The sequence below is a fragment of the Oncorhynchus tshawytscha genome, unplaced genomic scaffold (assembly GCF_018296145.1).
Source record: "Oncorhynchus tshawytscha isolate Ot180627B unplaced genomic scaffold, Otsh_v2.0 Un_scaffold_530_pilon_pilon, whole genome shotgun sequence".
Taxonomy (NCBI): domain Eukaryota; kingdom Metazoa; phylum Chordata; class Actinopteri; order Salmoniformes; family Salmonidae; genus Oncorhynchus; species Oncorhynchus tshawytscha.
In genome coordinates this window covers 397,126-418,035 of record NW_024609811.1, presented here as the reverse complement: position 1 = coordinate 418,035, position 20,910 = coordinate 397,126, and the positions used below count along the sequence as shown (strand labels likewise).

General features: G+C 42.5%; 1 protein-coding gene across 4 annotated transcripts in view; it reads left to right on the top strand.

The window, feature by feature from the left end:
• The window catches only part of crtc3 (CREB regulated transcription coactivator 3), a 94,559-nt gene that overhangs the window by 30,612 nt on the left and 43,037 nt on the right, over positions 1–20,910 (top strand). For all 4 annotated transcript variants that reach the window (XM_042318628.1, XM_042318626.1, XM_042318627.1 and 1 more), the window contains exon 4: positions 6,825–6,886. In XM_042318628.1, coding sequence (XP_042174562.1) covers positions 6,825–6,886 — 62 coding nt within the window. The remainder of the gene's footprint in view (positions 1–6,824; positions 6,887–20,910) is intronic.

The following is a 20,910-nucleotide window of genomic DNA, read 5'->3' as shown; positions in this document are numbered from 1 at the left end:
TCTCTGCTGCTGAAGCCCGGCGAGATCACGCACACACTCTCCCCCTTTCTCTTTTGCTTTCTCACACACACACTTTCTTTTCCCCCTTCTCTCCTCTTTCCCTTTCTCACACACACCCGTCTGTCTCCAAGACCAACAATGGACAACTTCCCAGAACTTGATCTGCTAGCAACAGCAACTACCGCGTACAGTCAAGTTCTCGGCTATTCTTTTAATTCTCCAGTTTTATGTAAGTTGGACAAGCCTTCAAGGCAAGAACTGAAACATCTGCATAACTATAACTTGATGCACACAGACTTGAACAGTAAGGAACTCCTTATGGAAAAAGAAAAGGTTGAATAAATATATATTAATGTGATGCAACTCTCAGAGCACCTCACCTAGTCGGCTCGATCCAACGCTCTTAACCGCTAGGCTACCTGCTGTTTACTTATGGATCATTCAAAAGCTGAAGATGACCACAACACTGAAGTTTTCAGTATATCTAATGGTGCTTTTTTTAATAACATTTTTTTTTTTTTAAACTGGGGCAAAATAAACCATATAATTGAAAAATCTTTCAACGTACACTTGAGCAAGGCACTTAACCTTAATTGCTCCTTAAGTCACTCTGGATAAGAGCATCTGCAAAATGACATGTATTGAAGAGGGTGGACAAAGCTTTCAGTGTGAATGCTCTCTTTTCCTCCCTCTACCAATCCATTTCCTGTCTATTTTCTTTCTTTCTCTACCTTGCCATCTGTCTTTCTTTGTACCTTACTTTCTTCTCTCTCGCTCTCCCTCATCCTTTCTCTCCCTCATCCTTTCTCTCCATCATTCTTTGTCTCTCTCGACTGCATTAGCAGCCCACTTTGAGTGTTATTAGATCTCCCCCAGTGGTAATCCATCCGTTGCTTCTGGCTTTGTGGACCAGGAACATGCATGTCATAATGTCTCCCGGTTGCCCCGTTGCGATGTCATGTAACTTTATTGATCACATCAACATAGAACATGTTTTGCTAATCCCTGTCTTCTAATCAGCCATGTCAGCTGGCCTATTAAGAGGACTGCACCGTGTTCTTGTTTTTCAGAGCTTTCAGGGTTAGGCTATAGGCAGGATGCTAGTCCCTTTTTTAAATTGCACTGCGTTACCCTTAGGCTGACCAAGACAAATGTCTGTCTGTGACAATTGCTCCAGGCTTCACATATGAAAAATGGACACACTGCTGTAAGTTGCTTTGCAGCATATTATTATATTCTGATCATCACATGTCCTGTCGTTGCAGCGAGAGCTTTCCACTCAGTGATATCTATCTACACCTATATATTATGTAAAGGTTAGCTTATTGCACTGTACACACCTTTTTCTATTCATATACTGTCCATACTGTCTTTACACACCATTATATATTTAAGCAATAAGTCCCGAGGGGGAGAGGTATATGGCTGTTCTTTCGCACGACGCAATGTGGAGTGCTAGGACACAGCCCTTTGCCATGGTATATTGGCCATATATCACAAACCCTCAAGGTACCTTAATGCTATTTTAAACTGGTTACCAACATAATTAGAGCAGTAAAAAATATTTTTTTGTCATACTCATGGTATACGGTCTGATATACCACGGCTTTCAGCCAATCAGCATTCAGGGCTCGAACCAACCAGTTTATACATGTATATACATTATGTATATTTATATTCCGGTCTCTGACATTCCTCGTTCTGATTTTTCACGTTTTTTTATTTGTCTGGATTGTGTGTGTTACATTGTTGATGCTGTACTGTTGGAGCTAGAAACACACGCATTTAGCTGCACCTGCGATTAACATCTGAAAATCTGTGTATGCGACCAATAAACTTTGATTTGAAATGTCGGCTGAGCCACAACGGTGATTTCTATTTACTATAATATTTGTGTCCTAGTTGTTCTTGTTTTGGTCACAGACAGTGAGCATAGCAGTCATCTCTAAATTATGAATCAGTCATTTCAGTCCAGGGTGAGGGTCACACTCCTTAATCTCTAGAGCAGGGATTCTCAAATTCAGGGGTGTGTGTATACATACATACATACATACATACATACATACATACATACATACATACATACATACATACATACATACATACATACATACATACATACATACATACATACATACATGCATGCATACAGTGGGGCAAAAAAGTATTTAGTCAGACACCAATTGTGCAAGTTCTCCCACTTAAAAAGATGAGAGGCCTGTAATTTTCATCATAGGTACACTTCAACTATGACAGACAAAATTAGAAAAACAAATCCAGAAAATCACATTGTAGGATTTTTAATTTATTTGCAAATGATGGTGGAATGTAAGTATTTGGTCAATAACAAACGTTTATCTCAATACTTTGTTATATACCCTTTGTTGGCAATGACAGAGGTCAAACGTTTTCTGTAAGTCTTCACAAGGTTTTCACACACTGTTGCTGGTATTTTGGCCCATTCCTCCATGCAGATCTCCTCTAGAGCAGTGATGTTTTGGGGCTGTTGCTGGGCGACAAGGACTTTCAACTCCCTCCAAAGATTTTCTATGGGGTTGAGATCTGGAGACTGGCTAGGCCACTCCAGGACCTTGAAATGCTTCTTACGAAGCCACTCCTTTGCCCGGGCAGTGTGTTTGGGATCATTGTCATGCTGAAAGACCCAGCCACGTTTCATCTTCAATGCCCTTGCTGATGGAAGGAGGTTTTCACTCAAAATCTCACGATACATGGCCCCATTCATTCTTTCCTTTACACGGATCAGTCGTCCTGGTCCCTTTGCAGAAAAACAGCCCCAAAGCATGATGTTTCCACCCCCATGCTTCACAGTAGGTATGGTGTTCTTTGGATGCAACTCAGCATTCTTTGTCCTCCAAACACGACGAGTTGAGTTTTTACCAAAAAGTTATATTTTGGTTTCATCTGACCATATGACATTCTCCTAATCTTCTTCTGGATCATCCAAATGCTCTCTAGCAAACTTCAGACAGGGCTCGACATGTACTGGCTTAAGCAGGGGGACACGTCTGGTAATGCAGGATTTGAGTCCCTGGCGGCGTAGTGTGTTACTGATGGTAGGCTTTGTTACTTTGGTCCCAGCTCTCTGCAGGTCATTCATTAGGTCCCCCCATGTGGTTCTGGGATTTTTGCTCACCGTTCTTGTGATCATTTTGACCCCACGGGGTGAGATCTTGCGTGGAGCCCCAGATCGAGGGAGATTATCAGGGGTCTTGTATGTCTTCCATTTCCTAATAATTGCTCCCACAGTTGGTTTCTTCAAACCAAGATGCTTACCTATTGCAGATTCAGTCTTCCCAGCCCGGTGCAGGTCTACAATTTTGTTTCTGGTGTCCTTTGACAGCTCTTTGGTCTTGGCCATAGTGGAGTTTGGAGTGTGACTGTTTGAGGTTGTGGACAGGTCTCTTTTAAACTGATAACAAGTTCAAACAGGTGCCATTTAATATAGGTAACGAGTGGAGGACAGAGGAGCCTCTTAAAGAAGAAGTTACAGGTCTGTGAGAGCCAGAAATCTTGCTTGTTTGTAGGTGACCAAATACTTATTTTCCACCATAATTTGCAAATAAATTCATACAATGTGATTTTCTGGATTTTTTTTCTTCTCATTTTGTCTGTCATAGTTGAAATGTACCTATGATGAAAATTACAGGCCTCATCTTTTTAAGTGGGAGAACTTGCACAATTCTAGGCTTTTTCTTTATTTTTACTGTTTTCTACATTGTAGAATAATAGTGAAGACATCAAAATAATGAAACACATATGGAATCATGTAGTAACCAAAAAAGTGTTAAACAAATGAAAATAGCCACCCTTGGCTTTGACAGCTTTGCACTTTCTTGGCATTCTCTCAACCATGTTTGAGGTAGCCACCTGGAATGCTTTTCCAATAGTCTTGAAGGAGTTCCTACATATGCACTTGTTGGCTGCTTTTCCTTCACTCTGCTGTCAAACTCATCCCTAACCATCTCAATTGGGTTGAGGTCGGGTGATTGTGGTGGCCAGATCATCTGATTACAGCACTGAATCACTCTCCTTAGTCAAATAGCCCTGGAGGTGTGTTTTGGGTCATTGGCCTGTTGAATAACAGATGATAGCCCCACTAAGTGCAAACCAGATGGGATGGCATATCGCTGCAGAATTGTGAGATTGTGAGGACCCCCTGCAGTACCTCCGGAGGCCAGATCTCAAAATATTTAAAAACAAATAATAAAACATACTTTTTAATATGTATAATACTAACTTTTTTTATTGATATGGAATAGGTTTAGAGTGTGTAATGTAATACAATGTCTACAATGTATCTTCATAACCCTTGGCAACATGGGCCTGGGAGGCTCACAGGGATAATGGTATCCACTGCAGTATTGAGGCGGAAGGTAGCCTAGTGGTTTGAGCGTTGGGTCAGTAACCGAAAGGTTGCTAGAACGAATCCCTGAGCTGACAAGGTACAATCTGTCGTTCTGCCCCTGAACAAGGCAGTTAACCTACTGTTCCTAGGCTGTCATTGTAAATTAGAATTTGTTCTTAACTGACTTGCCTAGTTAAATAAAGGGTCAAATAAATACATTACCAATTTATACAGTGTTCGACTCTATACTGATTGTGTTCCCTAATTATTTTCTTACATAAATGTCACAATGTGTAGGTAGACTTGCAGGATATTAGCTTTTCAGGCTGCAACAACACAATCTCTCTGCCCCATGACAAAAATGTGTATAATTGATGTAAATTAACTTGAAAACTGCTAGATGTTCTCTGATCCCAAGAGGCAGGCTTTTAAAATGTTCTTTCCCAGGGCCCGAGACTTGGTTCGTCCAGCCGTGCACTGCCAAAGTAAAACTACTTGTATGCTTTTTATTTATTTATTTATCTATCTCACTAGTTGTTTTCTGATTTTTGATCGGGTCCCTGATGAATTTGCTATCACAAATATGGTCCTTGGCCCTAAAGTTTGAGTACCCCTGATCTAGAGTACAATTCTGATTGCCTTAATGCAGACTGGACTGAAATAACCTGTTGGGATGGGATCTCCTTCCATTATGTCATCTCATACACTGGTCTGAGATTATGGCCAAAAAATCTAACATTTTTTTTCATGGATTTATGGGCAATTCACAATATACAGTATATCTGTAAATAAGCTTTGTTGTACAATTTTAAGTTCAAATACACTGCATTTCAAACAGTCATCAATAAACAAATGAATTCAGGACTTGTGAAATTATACTAATCCTAAGTATAAGCCTTGCACATCCATAAGATGACAATTTTATCAAAATAGTTTAACCTGCTTTTTTGTTGTTGTAATGATCACTGATCTGTCTTTCAATCTGTCTGAAAAATAACTTTTTTGTTACAAATATAACCACAACCATGCATAATGCACATTCACTAATAATGACTAACTTGTTGTAGCAGGCATTCTAGATAATTAACACCAGTCTCATGAACACACTCAAGCACAAGCCCATGTGCTCGTGAGTAGACCACTAATCTTTATATTTTAAATTTAGCCTACTTGGGTCTATTTGCTGTCTAACAAGGTAGAACAGTTGAATTGTTATGAACACACCCTTCTGTCCTCCAACTGTTTGAACAGCATGCTAGCCTGTCTACTTAGTTCAGATGTTGAAATCAAGTGACCCAACTTATTTCTCAAAATGAGTTGCCAATTTATATAATTGATTTATGAAACTGACTAGACAGCTAGTATAACAGTCTGGCTAAAATGCTGCTAGCAGTACTGCGCATGACAAAATGAGCATTCGTTTCCAGGCATTTGGAATATCGCACAGAAACATTACATTCAAATGAATGTGATATATTGCCTAGCCCTTAGTGTGTGTGGTGTTTTGATTGCAGCGAGCCAGAGTCACTGAAGGAGATCTGTGCTAGGGGTTGCCAGGAGGGCACCAGGCTCCATCTGCCCCAGCCAGCCAGTCACTCTGTAGAAATGACTTCATTTAACCAGAGCCTTTACAAATGATGGCTGGTAATGAGAGTAGTCTAAGTCCCTATTAGAGATGGGAGGCGCTCCAACATATTTATTTAGCTAAGTTTCTGTTTGATTTTCAAAATACATATAGAAAATCAGTGTGTGTGCTAATGGTGCATCATTTCTGCTTACTGGTAGGCTTTTTAATGATAGTCTTTCTTTTTGAAAAGCCCAGAGAGTTTGGCTGCTAGAGGAACATATTTGTATATGCACTAATTTGTCTGGTATCGTCATCTCTGCACTTGAACCATCTAATGATAGCTTTTTGGCCTGAAACATGTTTTTTAAACTATGCTAGAACTTGATAGAATCAAGTACTATTTTGCTTTTGAGTGAGTTCCGCCTGTCCTTTCTCAATGAAAAGCACAGAGACCCTCTTACCTTACTTTCATGACAGTGAGATGAGTCTAACTGAAGGTCTAAAGCTGTCTATAGTCTGACTCTACATTGCACTTCACTCCCTACTGCTCTCTAGACAATGTCAGGAACTCCGCTCCGGGGGTTGGGCCTAGTCCAGGCAGCCATATTGTTCACAGAACTTCACACCAGCCGCCCACTATTTCCTGCATGCGTTTATTCATTACCATATCACGTGTGCGCGTATAGAGAAATCTTTAATCTAGGTAGAATATGCAATCTCATACTCCATTTGAATCAAATGAGGAATTAGACTAGAATGTAGTAATAGAATAGTTAAGTAGTTTTACTGTTAGGAAATGTAGTCCACTGTTATTTAGAAATGCATGAAATGTAATGTTTTGTTATGGCAGAGTTGTGTTCCATTATTGTAATTTCCTTGACTGAGCACCACATGGAGAGCTCCCCGTACGGAACCGTGTACCTGTCCCCTCCGCCGGACAACAACTGGAGAAGGTGAGTGGCTTTACAGATACTAGTATTTGTAATGTTGTGTAAAAACAACTAACAAAACAAGCTGTTTTTAACATAATTGTAATTTTTGATCGACATGGAACACTGGACAGCTACTTTAACTTACTCTGAATTCAGATTGTGGCCCAGTAATACCCTTGTGCAGCAGGCAGATTTGCATTAAGCATGGGTTGCATCCCAAATGGCACCCTATCCCTTATATAGGGCACTACTTTTGACCAGGGCCAAGGGCTCATGACTATATAGTGCACTACTTTTGACCAGGGCCAAGGGCTCGTGACTATATAGTGCACTACTTTTGACCAGGGCCAAGGGCTCGTGACTATATAGTGCACTACTTTTGACCAGGGCCAAGGGCTCGTGACTATATAGTGCACTACTTTTGACCAGGGCTTGTGGCTATATAGTGCACTACTTTTGACCAGGGCATGGGACTACATAGTGCACTACTTTTGACCAGGGCCAAGGGCTCGTGACTATATAGTGCACTACTTTTGACCAGGGCCAAGGGCTCGGTGCACTACTTTTGACCAGGGCCAAGGGCTCGTGACTATAGTGCACTACTTTTGACCAGGGCTGACTTTTGACCAGGGCCAAGGGCTCGTGACTATATAGTGCACTACTTTTGACCAGGGCCACTAGGGCTCCAGGGCCAACTATATAGTGCACTACTTTTGACCAGGGCCAAGGGCTCGTGACTATATAGTGCACTACTTTTGACCAGGGCCAAGGGCTCGTGACTATATAGTGCACCACTTTTGACCAGGGCCAAGACTATATAGTGCACCACTTTTGACCAGGGCCAAGGGCTCGTGACTATATAGTGCACCACTTTTGACCAGGGCCAAGGGCTCGTGACTATATAGTGCACCACTTTTGACCAGGGCCAAGGGCTCGTGACTATATAGTGCACCACTTTTGACCAGGGCCAAGGGCTCGTGACTATATAGTGCACCACTTTTGACCAGGGCCAAGGGCTCGTGACTATATAGTGCACCACTTTTGACCAGGGCCAAGGGCTCGTGACTATGTATCTACTCAGAGATGCTCAGTGAAGGGATCAGATTGCCATGTGAGGCACCCAGGTGGGCCACGCGTCTACAGAGGTGCTTCTGACAGATAGCCTTTTGGTTTAAAGGTCAGATGCCGTCATTCTAATGCTCTACCTGCCGCTGTTGTGACTCATTGCTGTCATAGGGTGAATCCGGCCCACAAGTCTTTGCGGTCCTCCTGTGCTTTGCTTAAGTATCTCCAGCTTAAAGGGGAAATCAACACCGTTTACAAAATTTGATAATGTCATGGCTTATTAATGCTCGTTAGGTACCACTGCCATGTGTGTGCATGCGTGTTTGTGCGTGTGTGTTTCTTCAGTTAAACTGCCTGCCTGGTTTTACCTACCTAGAGAAGGCAGCAGTGTAATTACTGGACAGTTTTCTCTCCCTCCAGTGTTTACAAGGCAGTGAGTTGCAGCCCTGCAATAAAGGGCTTAGCCGAACCCCTCCCTCTCCCGCTCTCTTCCTCTCTCTCTCGCTCTATACAGTTGTGTGTTTTGAATGTTGGCTTGGCCGGCTGCCAGTCACCCTGCCTTCTCCTCTCACCCCCGTAGAACTGCAGCCTCTGAAGCCCAGCATGGACACACATGGCCTCCATCTTTGCTCTTACTGTACTGTACTGGAGAACAGTGTCATAAAACCTGGTTTCCCCTCCCCAATCCTAACCTTAACCAATAGTGGGGGAAATCCAAATCTGTCCCAAGATCGGTGTGTAGGTCGGCAGGTCCACACCCTCATGTCATTGTTGACAGACAAAAACAGGTTGGCCTGTGATGACAAACCTCCTGACCCAGCAAACAGATGTTGCCGTGACCTCGTGTTCCCAGAAAGAGCAGGGAGGGAGTGCCATGTGCATCATACACACAGGCATGTGCTACACAAACATACGGACACAGATTTACTCTGGATTTGGGTTGGGATTGATTCACACTGCCTCTTGGCTCTATCACAATTGACCCGTTGTGGGATAGTGATAGCCTAGATCAAATCTGATTGGGTTTGGTTGAACAAGATTAAGTGTTGTTGAAGTTTTAAACTTTTTGACAGCGCCTCTATTGTTTATGTAAAGACATTTCTGAAGCTTCGCTAATTACGCACATAAACAATAAAACCAGAGAAGGTGGGACTATGTTTTAGTTGAAAAATCAGGTTATGATTATGAATCCGATTGTGTTAGGACATTAAAACAGGATTTCAGTGTAGTTATACTTCAGTGTTTTCCTTCAAGAATCTCCCTTGGGGATAATTTATTAGCTCAAATAGGAGCATATTTAACCCTTAGACGGTGAACAGTGATGTATTTGTTTTAGAGCATTCAGCCTCGGCAGACAAACACAACTTTTCCCACTTCCTCTCTTCAGTTACTGCCCTGAACTGGTTAAACGTGTTGACTTGGTAACCAGTGTTTTATGTGTACATCCCTCATTCAGATGGCCGCTAATCAAGTGCTTCCAGAGGCCACCCAATGGATTTTCAGCAAACCAAGCGATCCTAGGCATTATGTGACATGCTAGCTACACAGTATAGAATACATCATATGAGCAAAAGTGACTTGGCTAATGATGAATGTCTTTGAGGTCCTCATGTTAAGGCTCTGTTTCACCATATTCTAGGGATTGATTGAATGACTCTTGTTTTTGTGGTTGCTGAAAGACATGTTGTTAATGCCTTGTATTGATGCACAGTGTTAAATGTCTGTGTTTTATTAATGTCTGTGACCTGTCTTAATGCTTCTCTCTACTGGACCAGAGGCCCTGGTGTCCACCCAACTACTCACCACATGCATTCTTCTCTGACTAACACACTTCCACCCCTTAAGGACAGAGTTGTGTGACCAGCTTACCGGTCTCTTTCTATATTGCTTTCTCTCTCTTCTTTTAGGTATTTCTTTTAGATATCTCTCCATATCTCTATCCTTTGCTCGCTCTCTCTCTCTTTAAGGTATCTTGCCCCATGAAATATAAATGGCATAATTGAACATTTTATTTCAGTCTCTCTCCATCTTCCTTGCTCCCTCAGCATTATTGGCACTGTAACCCCTCCATGGCCCTGCTGGCCAATCCTAGCCTCCCGCTCCACTCAACAGTGTTACAGGGATATGCTCCCCTCTGTTGGCTCTGACTACTGTGTGCACCGCACGTGTTAAGGTCACATCCGTCCCTCTCTGTTTTTTGGTGCTCTCGGTAGGGTCAAAGGGTGAAGCGAGCTCTGCGATCTGTTCCAGTTCATCTGTGACTCCACTGTTTATAGTTAATCTTTTCAGTTGTTGTTGGAGTTTTCCACCACATTGACTCTCTGCTGAACTTGGTGTGAAGTCTGGGTTGTGTGTTTTGGATCCTTTCTGGGTCTTGATTCTCATGTCACCACTTAATGTTAACTGATGAAGGAAAACATAAGTTTGTACACTGAACAAAAATATAAACGCAACATGTAAAGTATTGGTTCCATGTTTCATGAGCTGAAATAAAAAAATCCCAGAAATGTTCCATGTGCACAAATTGATTTACATCCCTATTAGTGACCATTTTTCCTTTTCCCTGCCAAGGTCATTACACAGGTGCACCTTGTGTTGGGGATAATATTTCTGTCTGTAATAAAGCCATTTTCTGGGTAGAAACTCATTCTGATTGGCTGGGCCTGGCTCCCCATGGCTGCACCCCTGCCCAGTCATGTGAAATCCATAGATTAGGGCCTAATGAATTTTTTAAAATTTGACTGATCATTCAGTAAAATCTTTAATTGTTGCATTTTATATTTTTGTTCAGTATATTTATTTCCCCTCTCAAAGTCACTGTGAAGCTCAAGCTAGATTGGTGAGAAGATCTGGGAGTAATTTGGGTCTGTCTTGTATTTGAAGTGCTTTTCAGTGGTAGCCCCTGCCATCAAGTCAAATGTTATTGGTTGCATACACATTTTAGTAGATGTTAATGTGGGTGTAGGGAAATGGAGAAAGGCCAAGGTTGGCTATGAATCTGCTCTCTGTGAAGGTCTGTGTAGATTGTGTTGTAGTTTAGTCTGATTCATGTTATGCAATATGGTAGATACTGGTATTGTGAGCAACAACCTGCTTTGACCCAGAAGCAATCGGCCACAAGTGGCTTCTGATCCACCAGTTGAGAAGCAGGTTCCCAGCAGACCTATGCCCTCCACATTAGTGCTGTAAGTACAGATCTAGGATCATCTTCCCGAATCCTAACCTTAACCATTAATTGGGGAAATACAAAACTGACCCAAGACCAGCACCTCGAGGCAACTTCACCTTACCCCAACAAAGTAGAACTAGCTACTTAGCAGTTAGCTTTGCGTCTGCTGACTGTCTGTAGGATGGCTGAGTTTCAAGACCACCGGACCATGGTGTTTGTTGATATAGGCCTTGTTCTATTTTTGACCCTGAGGTTGTGTGCTTACATGTGTTGTGGTGGTAGTAGTGCCCATGCCATGTTACATTCTTCAAAGGCCAATGGGAGGTAGTTTCCTCTTTTAGATGTTTTCCTTGACCTAAGAAGTTCTCATCTACAGGCTGTAGATTTGTATTGAAACCAACTAGTGTCAGAATGTGTTTCAGTGGGCGACAGCAGATCTGGACTGTGGGCTGGTCTGTTCTTCCTAGATAATGGAAAATACATTTGGCATTTTGGTCACTAAGCAGATGCTCTTACACATATCAACACGGATGAGAAGGCAGCATTCGGTCTGTGAGTGTGTAGTTCTTGGGAGTGTATCGATCTGATAGTATTTCAGGTCTGTGCCAATAAGGGTCTGGTAGTGTTGGTGGTGTCTGTTTTGTGGCTGTCAGTTTGGATCGGTCACTGTGTTTTGTATATTGAATTGATTTGTTAATGTGTCTCTGCTTGACTCTGTGGTCTTGTTGCTGAGATTCAGTCTGGGTCTGGGAGACAGATGCTCCAGTGCTGGTCCATCTCAGGGGAGAGAGCAGAGTGGGAAGTGTTTACAGCGCCGACCACATCTGCACTGCATTACCGCCTAGGCAGGTTGCCTGGAGACGGGCCACAAATCCCCTTAACCCTTTCAGCTCTGTCCGCGCCCCAGAGAGCAGATCAGAGCCCGCTGTCTATACACAGGCTTAGTGTCCCCGGCTGTCATCAAACAGACAATTACGAGAGGATGAAGTGCTGATCCAGAGTGTAGATAGCAAGTGTTTCTCTGTGTGTTTTTCTTTGGAGGTTTTGTATCCATTAGTATTGTATGGCGGTCTGTATGTATACTAAACGTACGTGTGTGTGCTCTTGTCTGTCTAGCGTTGTGAAACCACTCCAGTGCGTCGAGATGCATTGCAGGCTGCTGGCTTGTCTAAAGCCTGCTTTCAGATCAGTGGGCTTAGAGACCAATGGGGTCAATGCTTTGGGATTGGCAGCGCGGGCCAGGCAAGCACGACAGATATGCAGCTAGGGGAACCGCACCGTTCACACACACAGTCCCTGGTTACGTCCCAAATGGCACCCCATTCCCTATGTAGTGCACTGTCCTCTCTGACTAGCTGTCGGGACAACAGGTTTTATGATTATCTCCCCCTTCCAGATTGTTATTTTAAGGTTGTGGTTCTCTCACATCTAAATATGGCTGCCTGACCTGTTAGATCTCTCTGGAGGAATTTATCAATTTGGTGCAAAATACCCTCTTTTCCTCTTCCTTCCTTTTGGTCTCTCCATCTCTCGCTCTCCCTTTCTCCCTCCCCGTCTCTTTCTCTCGCTCGCTCCCTTCCCCCTCCTCTTCTCATGGCCTGTTATAGTGGATGTTCAGTGTGTCTGGTGTGACCCCAGTGAAGAAGGGGTCAGGTTGTGTATTTGGAGCTGGTTTCTCAGTACACTACTCCCCAAGAGGGAGCCATGATCCCACCGGTGTCTGGGTAGAGGCGTTCCTTGGCTAGGGCCCTGCACCCTGGGTCTGGAGACTTTGGCCCTGGGCAAGAGGCACTGATGTGTCCCTATGGAGCCCAGCTGGACCAGGGTCAGTCACCGGGGTCTCTGGCTCTCTCCCTGTCCCACGCCCTCCTCCACCCCCACCTACAGTGCCTTCAGAAAGTATTCACACCCTTTGTACAGCCTAATTTAAATTGGATTAGAATTATATTTTGTGTCACTGGCCTACACACAATACCACATAATCTGAAGGTTGAACAATGTTTAACATTTTTACAAATGAATTAAAAGCTAAAATGTCTTGAATTGGTAAGTATTCAACCCACTTTGTTATGGCAAGCCTAAATACTTTCATGGGTAAAAATGTGCTTAACAAGACACGTAAGTTGCATGGACTCACTCTGTGCAATAAGATTTTTTAATGACTCCCTCATCTCAGTATCACACACAATTATCTGTAAGGTCCCTCAGCTGAGAAGTGAATTTCAAACACATTCAACCATAAAGACCAGGGAGGTTTTCCAATACTTCACAAAGAAGGGTACTTATTGGTAGATGGGTTTAAAAAAAGAAGACATTGAATATCCCTTTTGAACATGGTGAAGTTATTAATTACACATTTGCCGGAGAGGAAGGAAACCACTCAGGGATTTCACCCTTTTTAATAGTTAGAGTTTTTAATGGTTGTGATAGGAGAAAACTGAGGATGGATCAACATTGTAGTTACTCCACAATACTAACCTAATTTGACAGAATGTTTGAAAGGAAGCCTGTACAGAATAAAAACTATTCCAATACATGCATCCTGTTTGCAATAAGGCACTAAAGTAAAAAAGTTTTATGTTTGGGGCAAATCCAACACAGAGTCCTGCTCTTCATATTTTCAAGCACATGTTATGGTTATGCTTGTCATTGGCAAAGTTTAGGGAGTTTTTTTTAATGATGAAAATAAACTAAATGGAGCTAAGCATAGGCAAAATCCTAGAGGAAAACCTGGTTCAGTCTGCTTTCCAACAGACACTGGCCGATAAAATCCCCTTTCAGCAGGACAATAACCTAAAACATAAGGTCAAATCTACTCTGGAGTTTACACAAATCTACACAAATCTATACTTCTACATGAAGACAGTGAATGTTCTTGAGTGGCCTGGTTACAGTTTTAACTTAAATTGGCTTGAAAATCTATGGCAAGACTTGAAAATGTCTGTCTAGCAATGATCAACTTGACAGAGCTTGAATCATTTTAAAAAGAATAATGTGCAAATATTGTACAATCTAGATTTGCAAAGCTCTTACAGACTTACCCAGAAAGTCTCACAGCTGTAATTGCTGCCGGAGGCGATTCTAACATGCATTGACTCAGGGGGTTGAAGACTTATCTAATCAAGATATATTACTGTTTTATATTTCATAAATGTTTTCGTAATGTTCTATTTTTTTCTTCCACTTTGACACAGAGTATTCTGTGTAGATAGTTGACAAAAAATAACAATTAAATCCATTTTAATCCCACTTTCTAACACAAAATGTGGAAAAAGTTAAGTGGTGTGAATACTTTCTGAAGGCACTGTACACACCACCCATCTTTCCATGGCCCTGCTCTCTTCCCAGCCTGGCCTGTTCTCCACAGGGATAGGCTCTTACACTGACCTTCCCCAGGGATAGACTAACTTAAAGGCCTTCCTGGGAATGGGATCTTACACTGATCTCCCCCGGGGATAGACTAACAAAAAGGCCCTCCTGGGGATGGGATTTAGACATTCCCGTGCTCTCTCTGTGTGAGTGTGTGATGTATTTCTGATTCTAGAGAACCTTTATCCTCTGCTTAGGTGGTCTGTTTAATTATTAACCACCACTCACCCATTAACAACAAGCCTCTATTTTGGTTAACGTATGTTAAGATCACTTCCTCTCTCTCACACCAGCTCAGTGTGCCCTCAATGGCACCCTATTCCCTAGGTGCACTGCTTTTGACCAGGGTCCATAGGGCTCTGGTCAAAAGTAGTGCCCTATGTAGGGAATAGGTTGCCATTTGGGGCGCAGAATAAATCAATGAGCCCAGCCGTGCTGTAACTGTACAGTTGAATAGCTAAAAAAGACCGTTGACAACGAATGGCATCAGACGGCCAAAGCAGCATGCACCATGCACACGATCCTCTGAGCAATATTTGACCGCTTTGGCTGTGCGGCTGTGTGATTCGTGGCAGCTAATCCTCATATCTGTGTGATTCTGTGATTCTCCTCTGGTCTCTGTACAGCCTATAATCGTCTAGCAGGCCGTATTGTTTTCACAAGTCTTTTAATTTCCAGATTTGTTTCTATCCTCTGGAGGGATGGGAAAGAAGGATATTGTGTTTTTATTTATCCTTTATTTAACGAGAGATGACACATTGAGACATCTCTTTTCCATGTGAGCCCTGGAGAAGCAGCATACATATAGTTCCATATGAGACAACACAATGAATGGAAGTTAAAACAGTGCAAAGTCCATAAGAGAGCTTAAAATAACAGGTTTCAAAACATATGCAATATGTTGTCAGCAGCCCTCCAATCTGGGATTTAAAATCATCAATCAGAATAAAAAAGATCCCGTTTTAAATTATTTTGTAAAATGTTCCACAATGACGGGCCAGCAAAGCTAAAGCCCCTCCTACCAAACTCTGTTCTTGTGTTGGGAATATTATATCAAATAATATTATGATAATATTATGATTCTGTAGGGTGAATATTAAGTATACTGGCAGCTGCCCTAAGATGGTCTTGGAGACAAATCAGTACCAGTGAGTCTGTCGACCATCCTGATAACTGGGACGGATGGCTGGAGAGCGAAAGACAGAAGACAGGGATGGTGAGGAATGGACCGAGAGAAAGGGAGAGATGAATACAGACAAAGGGAGAGATGAATACAGACAAAGGGAGAGATGAATACAGACAAAGGGAGAGATGAATACAGACAAAGGGAGAGATGAATAGAGACAAAGGGAGAGATGAATAGAGACGGAAAGGGAGAGATGAATAGAGACGGAAAGGGAGAGATGAATAGAGACGGAAAGGGAGAGATGAATACAGACAAAGGGAGAGATGAATAGAGACGCAAAGGGAGAGATGAATAGAGACGCAAAGGGAGAGATGAATAGAGACGGAAAGGGAGAGATGAATAGAGACGCAAAGGGAGAGATGAATAGAGACGGAAAGGGAGAGATGAATAGAGACGCAAAGGGAGAGATGAATAGAGACGGAAAGGGAGAGATGAATAGAGACAAAGGGAGAGATGAATAGAGACAAAGGGAGAGATGAATAGAGACGGAAAGGGAGAGATGAATAGAGACGGAAAGGGAGAGATGAATAGAGACGGAAAGGGAGAGATGAATAGAGACAAAGGGAGAGATGAATAGAGACGGAAAGGGAGAGATGAATAGAGACGGAAAGGGAGAGATGAATAGAGACGGAAAGGGAGAGATGAATAGAGACGGAAAGGGAGAGATGAATAGAGACGGAAAGGGAGAGATGAATAGAGACAAAGGGAGAGATGAATAGAGACAAAGGGAGAGATGAATAGAGACGGAAAGGGAGAGATGAATAGAGACAAAGGGAGAGATGAATAGAGACAAAGGGAGAGATGAATAGAGACGGAAAGGGAGAGATGAATAGAGACAAAGGGAGAGATGAATAGAGACAGAAAGGGAGAGATGAAGGGAGAGCTGAATAGACGGAAAGGGAGAGATGAATACAGACAAAGGGAGAGATGAATAGAGACGGAAAGGGAGAGATGAATAGAGACGGAAAGGGAGAGATGAATAGAGACTAGAGGTCGACCGATTAATCGGAATGGCCGATTAATTAGGGCCAATTTCAAGTTTTCATAACAATCTGTATTTTTGGGCGCCGATTTGACGATTATTTTTTATTTATTTTTATACCTTTTTATTTAACCTTTATTTAACTAGGCAAGTCAATTAAGAACACATTCTTATTTTCAATGACGGCCTAGGAACGGTGTGTTAACTGCCTTGTTCGGAGGCAGAACGACAGATTTTCACCTTGTCAGCTCGGGGGATCCAATCTTGCAACCTTACAGTTAACTAGTCCAACGCGATAACGACCTGCCTCTCTCTCGTTGCACTCCACAAGGAGACTGCCTGTTACGCGAATGCAGTAAGCCAAGGTACGTTTAATGCTAGCTAGCAACTTATCTAATAAAAAACAATCAATCATAATCACTAGTTAACTACACATGGTTGATGATATTACTAGATATTATCTAGCGTGTCCTGCGTTGCATATAATCTGACTGAGCATACAAGTATCTGACTGAGCGGTGGTAGGCAGAAGCAGGTGCGTAAACATTCATTCAAACAGCATTTTAGTGCGTTTTGCCAGCAGCTCTTCGTTGCGCTGTTTATGACTTCAAGCCTATCAACTCCCGAGATGAGGCTGGTGTAACCGAAGTGAAATGCCTAACTAGAGGGACGGAAGCTATACTGTTACACTGGCAATACTAAAGTGCCTATAAGAACATCCAATAGTCAACGGTTAATGAAATACAAATGGTATAGAGGGAAATAGTCCGATAATAACTACAACCTAAAACTTCTTACCTGGGAATATTGAAGACTCATGTTTAAAAGGAACCACCAGCTTTCATATGTTCTCATGTTCTGAGCAAGGAACTGAAACGTTAGCTTACATAGCACATATTGCACTTTTACTTTCTTCTCCAACACTTTGTTTTTGCATTATTTAAACCAAATTTAACATGTTTCATTATTTACTTGAGGCTAAATTGATTTTATTGATGTATTATATTAAGTTAAAATAAGTGTTCATTCAGTATTGTTGTAATTGTCATTATTACAAATAAATGTTTAAAAAATCGTCCAATTAATCGTTATCGGCTTTTTTGTTCCCCCAATAATCGGTATCGGTATTGGCGTTGAAAAATCATAATCGGTCGACCTCTAATAGAGACAAAGGGAGAGATGGATAGAGACAAGGAGAGAGATGGATAGAGACAAGGAGAGAGATGGATAGAGACAAGGAGAGAGATGGATAGAGACAAGGAGAGAGATGGATAGAGACAAAGAGAGAGATGGATAGAGACGGAAAGGGAGAGATGGATAGAGACAAAGGGAGAGATGGATAGAGACAAATGGAGAGAGGGATAGAGACTGAGAGAAAGGGAGAGAGGGATAGAGACTGAGAGAAAGGGAGAGAGGGATAGAGACTGAGAGAAAGGGAGAGATGGATAGAGACTGAGAGAAAGGGAGAGAGGGATAGCGACAGAGAAAGGGAGAGAGGGATAGCGACTGAGAGAAAGGGAGAGATGGATAGAGACTGAGAGAAAGGGAGAGAGGGATAGAGACTGAGAGAAAGGGAGAGAGGGATAGAGATTGAGAGAAAGGGAATGAGAGAAGGGCAGGGGAAGGCATGTGGCTGTTCCAACTCCATATGGCCCATGCTGCTAAGCCCCAATACAGTACAGGGGGAGGAGGGACACAGCTTTACATGGAAATGTGTAATAAAGCCGCTGTCATCTGGGGAAAGCAGCTCATGAGATGTGTGTGTGTGTGTGTGTGTACTGTCATAGCATTGCAGAACACCCAGCTGCAGTGTACCTACTGAAAGTGCAGGGTGGGTGGAGTATTTGGTATATATCCCACTTGCTCCAAAGTCCGTCTTCCTGGAGTGTGTACTTTGCTGGGTGAGTCTAAATACAGCACCCCCAGTGTGTCTAGGAGCTTAGTGATATGACAGGTTGGTGTGGACCATTTTTATTAGCCTCCCCCCACACTTTTTAATAGAAGGGAGGTGACGATGCAGTGCAAAGCGCCCCTCAGGAGAGAAGCAGAGATCGCCCCCTGTAGGCAGATGGAAGAACTGCTGGCCTTGGCAACGATGGATCCCATCTAAGAAGATCATGTTTGGACTGGGAAGTTGGCTGTCCCCCTTACTCTGGCCCTGAATCCCAAATCAAACCCTACCCACGGCCCCGAGGCAGTGTACTTACGTAGATTTGAGAGGATTGCATAGGTGTAAACAATATGCCGACCATTCCCCTGGTCTATCAGAGGGCGAAATGGATCTCCGACACACGGGTCATTCCACTGCAACAGAGTGACACTGAGACTCAGATCTTTCACATTACAATGTATGTCAAACAGAAATAGATGATTGCAAAGTTAAAACCATACAACTCTATGCACAAGGACTATTAACATTTTCTGCAGAACATTTTACAAAAACACATTGACTTGAAAGTGCAGATGTAATGTTTGGTAAGAAAATAAAGTTTTGTGCAGTCATTCTGTTACCAAACTTTGCATCTGCACTGTTCTTCAAGTAAAGGGTTTGGGATTCAGAGGCCACTTCCAGTGAGCTTATCATTGTATTACACACTTTATCAGACCACAATGTGTGATAGTAGCAACCATGAGTGTCACAGGATGAGCGTGTAATCGCTAAATTCAGTCATCTAAATGTAGTCATGGTTGAAAATCACTGGGTTTCTCCTGCAGAGAGTCTCTATTCTCCTTCAGCTGGTGTCTTCCACTGTCACAGCAGCTGTTCGCTAGTCATCTACAATGAGGCCTTCAGATGTCTGTTTCCTCAGATGGGGTTATTTACTGAGAGATTTACAGAGATGGAGATTTTGCATTGGTTTTTAACTTGATTCTTTGCTAATTTTCACAGATACTTGTGTTTGTCTCTGCCATGTGGACAAGTGTGGATGTAGCCTAAGGGTTGTAAGGAATAGTGATAAAATTCATTTTTCCTGGTTTAACTTAGTTGATGTTTTGATTTGATCTACAGTTGTCTTACAGTACCTGGTGCTCTAGGGATATGGCGAGAGGAAGGCAGCAACCACAGGGTGGCTGGCATCAATATCTCAGGCACCACCTACTGCACATGTGCCCTTGAGAAAGGCACATAACCCCTAACCTGCTCTATGGGCGCTGCTCTGTGCCTCACCCTGTGCTGCTCCCTCCCTGCCAATAGTGTAGGACGACAAGAATAACCACAATCCCCTGTTGTCTGGATCAATGAAGATGGCTTGAATTGTATAATCTACAGAACTGTGGCACAGCTAGTCCACCTGGTTAGGCATACTTGTGTTTAGTGCTCCTGTTTCGTCCCTGGTGAGTAGGGCTGGTCCCCCGTAGTTTAACTCTGCTCGTTGCTTCGCATCAACTCCCAGTTCAATCCCAGTCGTCCAACGTGGATTCAGTTGAAAAGGGTTAACACCGGGCTCTCCACAATATCATAGGGGTCTGTTTACACCCACACACCTGGCACGGTCTGGTAAACTATTGCAAATGAAACTAGAATACTATGCACACATTGAGTGTCTAGATCAATGCACTTGTTTTGGCAGATACAACTAGTATCCCAAAGCAAGTGTAATAACAGCACACTGAACAGATTTGAGTTGTGAACATGTTTTACTGGACAGCACAACCAAATGGGCTCTAAACAAGAAATCAACTTTAGAATTGCATAATAATAAATGTTGCTCAAAGTAATTGTTGCTTGATTACACAGCCACAAAAACAATGTCATGTTAAGTGTTACTGAGAATGCTAACAGTAACAAAATATGGCTATTAAGTTTTGAAAGGAAACTAAACATCCCAAAACAGCCTTCTTGAATCAACTACAGCCAAGGTAGGTTGAAAATCATGTTAGTTTGTATTCTACTTAAACGATCCCTTTAAAGATAGTATAATGTGTGTTAAAAACAAGAACATTCACCCCCCGATGGACAAAAAGCTTCAAAGTTGTTTCTGCTCAGCTTCTATCTCAAGGCCATCAGACTGTTAAACAGCCACCACTAACATTGAGTGGCTACTGCCAACACACTGTCAATGACACTGACTCTACTCCAGCCACTTTAATCATGGGAATTGATGGGAAATGATGTAAATATATCACTAGCCACTTTAAACAATGCTACCTTATATAATGTTACTTACCCTACATTGTTCATCTCATATGCATACGTTGATACTGTACTCTATATCATCGACTGCATCCTTATGTAATACATGTATCACTAGCCACTTTAACTATGCCACTTG